The 10,836-nt window shown below is 46.3% G+C and overlaps 1 protein-coding gene across 1 annotated transcript; it reads right to left on the minus strand.

The window, feature by feature from the left end:
• Positions 1-4,969: 4,969 nt before the first annotated feature.
• Positions 4,970-10,585, minus strand: LOC143174488 (uncharacterized). Its single transcript, XM_076367337.1, has 2 exons — positions 9,531-10,585; positions 4,970-8,726 (listed from the first exon to the last, which is right to left on the minus strand). Exons 1-2 carry the CDS (start codon positions 10,583-10,585, stop codon positions 4,970-4,972), a joined length of 4,812 nt encoding a protein of 1,603 aa, XP_076223452.1.
• Between the last annotated feature and the right edge of the window lie 251 nt (positions 10,586-10,836).

Here is a 10,836-nt window from a genome sequence, read left to right on the forward strand (position 1 = left end):
TACCAAAAATTATACAATGATGTTTAAAGTATAGTTTCTAATGAGTTTAAAAAATCTTGCTTCCAAATATTCTGTTCCAGTTGTCTTGTACACTCTGTGACATGTATTTAACAGTTGCTCACGGACGATGAAGGATTCATTCAAAGTTCAGCTTCTTACCTCGGTTTACTCCTTTCTACATTAAGAAACTAATTAATAGTTTGTAACTAAGTATCACTGACGAAGTATAACAACCGTAACTTCAACAATGCGGTTAGCAACGCTCCAGCTTGGAAGCAATTACTCGACTTCTGGCCATAATGAGCGGCGTTTCGTATATATCATTCGTCACACTGTAAACTATCATTTGATCAGATACAATGACCTTCTACTTTCGAGCTTCGTTGAACTTGGGAACCAGACGAACTTTTAAAACTTTTCCTCTTGATCAAGACATCCGTTACTTTAACTTTCTGATTTCTCTATTTCTATATAAACATAAAGTGTTTACCTTAAATAACTACTCCCATTGAAAAATTAAAGAATATACTAAATAAACTAAATAAAAGATTAGAATACATATTGAATTAAATCTGAACCAAACATAATTTACTGTATTTCAATGGAACAGAATAATCAACACTCGACGAATCTTAATATTAAAATCTGTTTTCGTATTCTTCGTTAAAAAAATATTTAAGACAGAAGAAATATTAGTCCCAATATTTCCATCCTTTTTACAATTTTTTTTTCCTATTCGGAACGTTGCCGTCAGCGATAAAACATAGCAGAGCCTCGGTGTACATCGTAGTCGTCAATTCTTCCGTCGTTCGTTCGAAATCCGTTGGTTTCCGAGGGATAATTGAAAAGAAAAGGAAGGTAAAAAAAGGGAGGCGACTCTTCCGGTCGATTATTCTTCTTTACGGCCTACTGGGCGGGGGTGGGCCAACGTTTTATGAGGCTTCGGCTCGAAAGGCTTCCAGCTTCCCAGGTTTATAATATGGAATACTAAAGTGCCGCGGCCGTATTGAATATCGAGAGGCGCGGTACTCGGATTCTCCGAGGCAGCGAATACGACCAAGTCACCGCCCGAAATGAAGATACTCAGCAGAATCGTGCTTAGTGACCATCTACTTCTATTATGCTAACCATTTTTAACTTCAAAGTGATCTAACGTTGAAAACTATCATCATGTTACATATTTTTAACTTCTAATTGGTCTACAGTTAGAAATTGTTACGTTAAATACTTTTAACTTCTAATTGGTCTACAGTTAGAAATTGTTACGATAAATATTTTTAACTTCTAATTGATCTAAAATTAAAAATTATTATCACGTTAAATATTTTTAACTTCTAATTGGTCTACAGTTAAAAATTATCATCGTGTTAAATACTTTTAACTTCTAATTGATCAACAGTTAGAAATCAGTAATTTCTATTAGTAATTTTTAATTGATCGAAGGTAAAAAATTATAATCACGTCAAATACCCAACTTTAGAAAACATTTTTAAATTATATGGATTTTCAAAATGCATGTTACCTGTACTAAAAACTCAAATGAAATATTGGAATCTAGTCGATTCCTACTTAGAAACCGGTACACCGTCACGACTGCATAAATTCGGCGGCCAGCCGAAATTGAATCGCGCTTGGCAGAGTTAAAGGAGAATTAGTCCTGACCGTTGTCGGCTTAATAGAGAATCGTGGACCGAGGCATGCGGACGAATCGGTTCCCCGAGAAACCTTATTAAATGACTATTAAGTGACTATTCTATTCCAGGGGACGAGGAAATCGTAGATAACGAAGTAATTAAGAAAGTGACAATGGAATTCTTGGAAATTACCTAACCAATTAACCCTTTTGTTTTGTGAAAATAATCTGAAATTTATTATTTCTGCTAGAATAGCACTTTGAAGGTAAGAAATCAATCTAATAATTTAGACATTTCTTCGATAATATTCCATAATATTAATAAGTATACACATCATCACATAAATTCTAAATTATAAAAATATAACTAGGAAAATAGGATTTTGATTTAAGATAAGTTATTCCATTAAATATTATACAAATCGCTATCTCGAAGAAATTTTACATATTCCTCGTTTCATGTTTCCCATTCTAAGTTTCCCATAAATCCATGAAAATCGGTCTTATGTTCTAATTTACGAATAACATTAAAACTTCGCGCTTCGAAGCAGTGTTATAAGCGGGAGTTCACAGGAAAGTCACGGAAACTCATAGAAAATCAGTCTCGTGGCCTAATCTATGAGTAACATATATTAATAAGTATTATTAAGTATACACTTAATAATATTAATAAGTATACACATCATCACATAAATTCTAAATTATAAAAATATAACTGGGAAAATAGGATTTCCATTAAATATTATACAAATCGCTATCTCGAAGAAATTTTATACATTCCTCATTTCATGTATTCTATGAATTCTAATTTTCCCATAAATCCACGAAAATCGATCTTATGTTCTAATTTACGAATAACATTAAAACTTTGTGCTTCGAAGCAGTGTTATAAGCTGGAGTTCACAGGAAAGTCACGGAAACTCATAGAAAATCAGTCTCGTGGCCTAATCTACGAGCAACATTAAAACTTTCTGCTTCGAGACAACGTTATAAGCTGGAGTTCACAAGGATTGAAATGTCAGTGTGAAGTCAACGGGAAACAGGCGAAGAAAGGAACAGGAAGCTGGAAGCCACTCGTCCCTCTTATATTTTCGTTGTGCATCCGCGCGATTCCCTTTTCATGGAGCGTCCCGAAATTCCGCCGGATGCTGATGGTATTTTCTGTCGTTTGAAAAGTTGCCTGTCTTCAGCGCGAGTGGGTATCGCGGAAGTATAAGCATCCATCACGTTCCCACGGCGTGCATCGCATCGTAACGCATATGAATGCAATCCTTTTTACGGCGTTTGCGTCCGTGAAACAACATTGTTGCGCCCCGCCGCCCATGATTTCGTTTTGCATGTCGTTTAAATTCCACCGCGGCGAAAGCCCATGCGCAATAATACTTTTTGAACTCGTGAATTTCTCTCGCCGAATGAAAGTCTACCGGGGAACCTGGAACTTCAAGTATTACACGTAGAAACGTGTTGTTCCTTATTTGGGGGGTAGTTTCTATTCATTCCTAACGAATTCTTAGACGTCACGGAATTCCGTTTAACAGGATGCTTCTACGGGAATACTTGTTCGATTCTTTAAACGTTCTTTATTTCCTTTTTCCTTTATATGTACCTATCCATTCAGTTTTTTGTATTTTTTACATTAATCTACTTGTATTTCTTCGTTTTCGCCATCTGTCTATTTTCCTATTTATATTTTTTATTCTTCTATCTGTCTATCTTGTTATTCATCCCATTTTCCATCTGATTGTTTATCTATTTACCTTTTCTAATTTTCTTCATTTTTTATATTTTTTATATTAATCTACTTGTGTTTCTTCGTTTTCGCCATCTGTCTATTTTCCTATTGATATTTTTTATTCTTCCATCTGTCTATCTTGTTATTCATCCCATTTTCCATCTGATTGTTTATCTACATATTTACCTTCCTTCATTTTCTTCGTTTTTTATATTTTTTATATTAATCTACTTGTATTTATTCGTTTTTGCAATCTGTCTATCTTCCTATTTATATTTTTTATTCCACCATCTGCCTATCCTGTTATTCATCCCATTTTCCATCTGATTATTTATTTATTTACCTTCCCTCATTTTCTTCGTTCCTCTTAGCTTTTTTTCATTTTTCATATTAATCTACTTATATTTATTCATTTTCGCTATGCATCTGTTATGTGGGATCGTAGGTAGCAAATCCGGCTCGAAGGACCAAAAATGTGTAGTGTGTCGTAGTTAGCAGATCCGGTTCGTATAACCAGAAATTGTTACGCTACGATCGACGTGTGATGCCCGCCAAATTAATCTTGGGCACCTGGATCCGTCGGTAGAGCAGTGGTCGCGTGTTCGCGTTACGTTTTGTTCGAATCGAGAATTTTGTACGAGTCTGTCGTGTGATAGACTCGAAGATGATGCGTGATTGAGTTTTCCGAATGTTGTACGAGAACTCTATTTGTCGAACGCGTGTCGTGAACTATGGAAAGAACAGTTTTGTCGAATGCGTGTGTATGACTGTCTTGACGAATGCGGATGTCTAACTGACTTGTCGAATGCGGATGTATGACTGTCTTATCGAATGCGGATGTATAACTGACTTGTCGAATGCGGATGGATGACTGCCTTCGTCGGAACTCTTGCACCCACAAGTCAACTTTCTTACCCCTCCTTCGGATGTACGGAGGGGGATGCTGACGGAGTGGGAACAAGAGATCGACGAAGTTTCGAGTAAAAAATACGTTTGGCAACAGCGAGAAAATACCGCTACCTTGACGAACGTGCAAGGGTGTACCCCGATGTGAGTACGCACCCTTGTCCGCAGGTAGTCCTCGCTGTTGCGCGCACGTTCGGTTAGTCAGCGACGAAAACCCCGTTACGTGGGCCCATGTGCACGTGCCCACCTAAGTACGGGCACGTACCCATGGCCGCGGGTAATCCTCGCCGCTGCGCGAGAATTTGTCTGGTTTATGACAGGGGCGAATTTTGTACGGGACAGAAAATGCGAGGCTGACTTGCACAATGGCCGAAGCCGGGCCCCGGATCAACTGTCCCGAACGCTCGATCGTGTTTGCGCCCGTGTCATAAACCAGAACCGTGTATCGACGTGCCGCGGTCCTCGGTATCCCGAAAGGCCCCTTGTTCCACGACGGAACATGCTCCCCCCGTTGAGAGACCCTGTCGATCAATTTGCGTACGAGTGTTGACAATGTGCGAATGTAATATACAATGTTGCGATACGGGGTCGTGTAGACGACGAAGACTTAATCCTAAATTTGCGTGATGATCCGAGAGGATGATCTTCTTCTCGTGGAGGCCGTGGACTGCGTGGATGCTCCAGTCCACCCTGGGATGTCAAGCGTTGTCTTCCGTCGGAAGAAGCGCGAGTTGCTTGACATTCCGCTTGAACGTGCCGTTTGCCGTACGAACTGTCACCGCCCTGATGACGCCATCTGAGCCGGGGTGTACGGCTTCGATGCGTCCGAGGTCCCACTGCAGCGGCGGAAGATGGTCGTTCTTGAGGACCACGAGAGATCCCGTTTTGATTTCGTGCGATCCTCGGGTCCATTTTTGTCGCACGTTGAGGTGGTGGATATATTCCTTGTGCCACCTAGTCCAAAAGTCCTGTTTCACCTTCTGGGCATGTTGCCAGGATGACAGGCGATTGCTCGGCACATCGTGAAAACTCGTCTCGGGCATGCCCGTCAACGAATTGCCGATTAAAAAATGGGCGGGAGTGAGAGCAGAAGGATCATTAGGATCTGACGAAAGTGGTGTCAGCGGACGGGAATTTAGGATCGCTTCTATTTCGATTACTATGGTATTGAAATGTTCGAACGTGTATAAATTGTCACCCATTACCCGTCGGAGATGGTGTTTAAAAGATTTTACCGCAGCTTCCCAGAGACCACCGAAATTGGGGGAAATTGAGGGAATGAAGTGCCATGACATCTCCTTATCGGTAAGGAAATGCCGTAACACATCATCCCCTTGCAAATCTTGGTAGAGCCGGGTGAGTTCGTTATTGGCACCCACAAAATTGGTGCCATTATCCGAGTAGATGTTACGACATATGCCCCTTCGCGAAATGAAGCGTTTCAACGCGGCGATAAACGCTTCCGTCGTCATGTCGCTGACAACCTCGAGATGGACGGCCTTCGTAGCGAAGCAGACAAAGACGGCAACGTAAACCTTAACGCGAGCCCGGTTTCGATATTTCTTCTCCTTAACGGAAAATGGTCCACAATAGTCGATGCCGCAATTCTGGAAGGGTCGAGATTGGGTGACGCGGGTAATGGGTAGACGACCCATTACATATTCGGTGCTCGGTGGGCTGACGCGGAAGCAACGGATACATTGTCGTATGATTTTACGCACCGAATTTTTGCCGTCGATGGGCCAGTACCGTTGTCGTATGTTGTGTAACGTCGTGTTCAGTCCTGCGTGGTGGTTGTCGATATGTGTTTGTCGAATGATCAGTTCGGTTATGTAGTGTCCCTTGGGCAGTAATATCGGATGTTTTTGGTCGAACGGTAGGTCGGAGTTTTGTAGTCGGCCTCCGACGCGAAGTATTCCCTTTTTGTCGCGGAACGGGTGCAACGGGAGCAACTTACTTTTGGGACTGAGTTCGCGCTCAGTGTCGAGGCGGTGCAAGTCAGTCGCGAACGCGGAAGCCTGCGCGAGTAAAACAACGCGTTCGTTAGCGCGGCGAATCTCCTCAACCGACGGTGGTCCGTTCGCGCGATAGTCCTTTTTGAACCGTAAACAGTAGGCCACGATACGCTGAAGTCTCTTTATGCATGAAAACCGTCGCAGAATTCCGTCGTCTCGAACGACGGACGTGGCGAGACACATCACCGGCCGCGATTCCGGTACCTCCGTGGAGGGCGCGAACCTTGACTCAGGCCACCTCGAACGGTCGTGGCTGAGCCATTGTGGGCCATGGTACCAGATCGAGGCACGAGCGAACTCCGAGGGGGTCTGTCCTCGTGAAACTAAGTCCGCCGGATTGTCGTTCGAGCGTACGTGATTCCACGCGGCAATGTCGGTCCTTTTCTGTATTTCTGCCACGCGATTGGCCACAAATGTTTTTAGCGTGTTTGGTTCCTTTTGTAACCAATTTAGTACGATTGTCGAGTCCGTCCAGAAGTATGTCTTGTCGAGTCGGTAAGTCAGTGCGTCGCGTACGGTCGTGTAGAGGGATGCGAGGAGGACGGCACCGCATAATTCTAGACGAGCGAGAGTGGCGGTCTTCAATGGTGCGACTCGAGACCTTGCGCACAACAATTGAGATTTGATGTTCTCCGCGGAATCTATCGTGCGGATGTAAATGCAAGCTCCATAGGCTCGCTCGCTCGCGTCGCAGAACCCATGGAGCTCGATACGTCTAGCCGCGCGTTGAGACACGTGTCGTTCAAACCGAACGTGCTCCAACCGTGGCAATTCCTTGACGTACGTAGTCCACTCCGTATGAAAAAGAGCTGGGAGTGACTCGTCCCAGTCTAACTGCAGTTGCCACAATCGCTGCATCAGGATTTTTGCGGTGACGATGACCGGCGCGAGTAAGCCCAAGGGGTCGAAAATTTTCGCGATCGCGGAAAGAATGTTGCGTTTCGTGACCCGCTGGTTATGGTTCGAGTCGACTACGTAAATGATGTTGTCGCGGCGCGAGTCCCAAGACACGCCGAGGGTTTTTACCATTGTGTCGCCAAAAACCTTCGGGTGAATTTGCGACGTGGAGAGTCCGCCGAGAAGTCGCGGATGGTTGGAGACCCACTGTCTGATATTGAGTCCGCCGCGTTTTAATAACCCGAGCATTTGATCGCGAATGTTCAATGCTTCCGTGTATGTATTTGCTCCCGTTATGAGATCGTCCACGTACAAGTCGCGTCGAAGAACATCTGCCGCCACGGGATAGTTGTTCTGTTCATCTTGCGCGAGTTGATGCAAACACCGGATCGCGAGGTACGGAGCAGAGGTCAAACCGAATGTGACCGTGTTCAACGTGTATGTCTTTATGTTGTTGTGTTCGTCTCGCCACAAGATGCGTTGATACGGCCGATCCTCAGGACGTATGATAAACTGGCGGTACATTTTCTCGATATCGCCTGTGATGACGTATGCATGCATACGAAATCGCAAAAGCAACGCCAGCAGATCGTCCTGAATCGTCGGTCCGGTGATCAAGGCATCGTTGAGGGAGACTCCACTGTTCGATTTCGCGGAACCGTCAAACACTACGCGGACCTTCGTGGTTTCGCTCGACTCTTTTAGGACCGCGTGATGAGGCAGGTAGAAACCGTGCGTGCCGGGGGTTTCCTCCTGGCTCATGTGCCCTAAGTCGAGGTATTCCTTCATAACGTTGGAATACTCGCGTTTGAGCGACGAGTCCCTTTTCAGTTTCCGCTCGAGTGCTGCTAGACGGTTTAGTGCGCGCGATCGCGATTCCGCGATGTCCCGTTTCTTTTCGTTGAAGGGTAACGCTACGACGTAACGGCCGGTGCTGTCGCGTGTAACGTTATCCTTGAAGTGTTCTTCACATTCCCGTTCCTCCGAAGTCAGATGTTGTATATGAGGACCGTCCTCCAATTCCCAGAATTTCCTTAAGTCGAACTGTAGACTTGTAAGGAAAGTCTGGGCCTTGATACGTGATTTCGCGGTCGGAACGCTCCCCCCGATGATCCATCCAAACTGTGTTTTTTGGAGAATCATGTCCGGTCCGTTTCGGGGGGAGAGACTCCGTTGCCCGATGCTCAGGCACGACAACGCAGGTCCGGTGCCGATGAGCATGTCCACGGTTCCCGGACGATGGAACTGCGGATCCGCGAGTCTGATGTTCGGAGGAATGGGAATGTTTGCGCGGTCGATCTGTTGATCCGGTGTTGGACCCGAGATTTTTGGAATGGTGTAGAATGTTAACACACGCTGATAGTTCGCCATTCTAGATTTTATCGTTGCCGTGATTAATTTCGTAGCTACCGTGCTCATTTGATTGAGCGCTTCAATCGTTGTCGCGCTCTTTTGAGCCGGTAGTTTTAATTTCGCGGCGAGATTTTCGGTCATGAAGTTGGCGGTGGAGCACGTGTCTATCAGCGTGCGACACTCTACTGCCCTTCCGTCGCGGTCGAGAACGTTGACGACTGCCGTGGCGAGCAGATTATTCGCAGGGACGTCGATCGCGGAGGCCGTACAAACGTGTTGTACCTTTCGTGTCTTGGTTCGTGTCGGAGTCGGTCGTGTCGCGGTTCGTGTCGGAGTCGGTCGTGTCGCGGTTCGTGTCGGAGTCGGTCGTGTCGCGGTTCGTGTCGCGGTTCGTGTCGCGGTTCGTGTCGCGGTTCGTGTCGGAGACGATCGTGTCGCGGTTCGTGTCGCGGTTCGTGTCGCGGTTCGTGTCGCGGTTCGTGTTGCCGTTGGTTGTGACGTGGTTTGTATAGCCGTTGGACGTGACGTGGTTTGTGTAGCCGTTGGACGTGACGTGGTTTGTGTAGCCGTCGGACGTGACGTGGTTTGTGTAGGTACCCTTAGTCATGCCTTAGCTGTCTCGTTATGACGGTGAAGCTTCGTGTTGTGTCGTCCGTGGCACACACGACAGGTCCCGGATCGACAGTTCTCAGTTTTGTGACCGTCTCGGAGACAGTTAAGGCACAACCCTGCCTTTCGAGCCGCTTCGGTTCGCTCGGCTATCGTCATCGCGGCAAATTTCGCGCAATGATACATCGCGTGGACTCCCTTGCAAAGGTGGCAACGCGGCGTGTTTTCCTCCTGTCGCGGTGAAGAGGGGCGCGAGATTCGTCGTCGTTGCGTTGAAGGCGACGAGGGTGGTGTCGACCGCGGTGTCGACGCCCGCGATGAGGTCGAACGCGCGGTTGATGTCGAACGCGGTGACGACGGTGGCGTCCGTTCCTTCGTGACGTACGTCCGATGTCGCGTGACTTGAGAGTACGTCGGGCTTGGTTTCGAATGCTTCTGATGCCTGCCCGACCCTTTCGGCTCCTTGTTTGGAACCTCGTGATGGTTCCGTAACGTGGTTCGCGTCGAGGTCGTGGAAACGTAGCTTTCCGTTTGATGCGCCGCAATGTGGAGGTGTTTGAACACCTCCTCGATTTTTGGCGCCTCTGTATCGGTCAGGGTACGTTCCCACGATTTCAGGGTGCCCTTCCCCATTTTCGAAATCGCGAGGCTACACAATAGGTCATTGCCGATATCTTCTGGCGTCCGACCGAGAGCCTGCAATGACCTAATGTGCAGCTGTAAATGGTTTCGTAGGGCTCGAATGGATTCCGGGGAGTCGTTTTGCATCGTCGGCGTATCAATAAGCAACGCGGCATGACGGAGAATTAACACGCGTTTGTTGTCATAGATTTCACAGAGGTGAGTCCACGCGGTTTTATAGTTATCCTCTGTGATCGCGAATGCACCGATCGCGTCCGCGGCTTGGCCCAATAATGATAGACGCAGATAATTTAATTTTTGGTTGTTTGCAAGACCTGGATGGGCGTCTATCATCGTAAGAAACGCGTCTTTGTACGTCGTCCAGTTTTCGAGCTTCCCGTCGAATTTTGGCAAATCTATTTTTGGCAAATTGATGGTGATCGGGTGCGACGGAGACCCGATCAAGGAGGAGTCGGAAGCGTTGACCGGTGTGCTGTTTCGGGCCGGTTTCTCAAGGCTATCTAACAAACGGCGGGCGTCCGCGAGGGCATCGTCGTAATTGTCCGTAATTGTTATGCGTTCGGGGTCTAAACTCTCCAGATTTTCAAGGTACCCCAATTCATCTTGGTCCCTGTTGAAGGAGTCGAAGAGACTGCGTATACGCTCAATGCGCTCGCGAAGTTTGAACGGCGCGTTTTCGGAAGGTTGTAGCTTGTGAATAAAATCTTTAAATACCGTCACCTGGCCTTTGAATGCCCGTTGTTTATACTTGAGCATCCGGATGCGTTCGTTGCTATTGGCTTCTACGTTCGTTGCCATTTTAATAGAAGCGAGGATTGTGAAAGGATATTTGAGAGATCGACAATTCGAAACGAGCTTACCTCGACGATTTTCTCCCGAATTGCCTTGTAGGTGTAGCCTGGATTCCTCCTGGTTCCCTTGCTGTCGTCTCGATGCTTGTTTCCGGCTCGTTCGTGTTCCACGCACTGCTTCCGTAGGCCGAGGATCCGGCTCGAAGGACCAAAATGTTATGTGGGATCGTAGGTAGCAAATCCGGCTCGAAGGACCAA

Source organism: Nomia melanderi, chromosome 1, assembly GCF_051020985.1.
Source record: "Nomia melanderi isolate GNS246 chromosome 1, iyNomMela1, whole genome shotgun sequence".
Taxonomy (NCBI): domain Eukaryota; kingdom Metazoa; phylum Arthropoda; class Insecta; order Hymenoptera; family Halictidae; genus Nomia; species Nomia melanderi.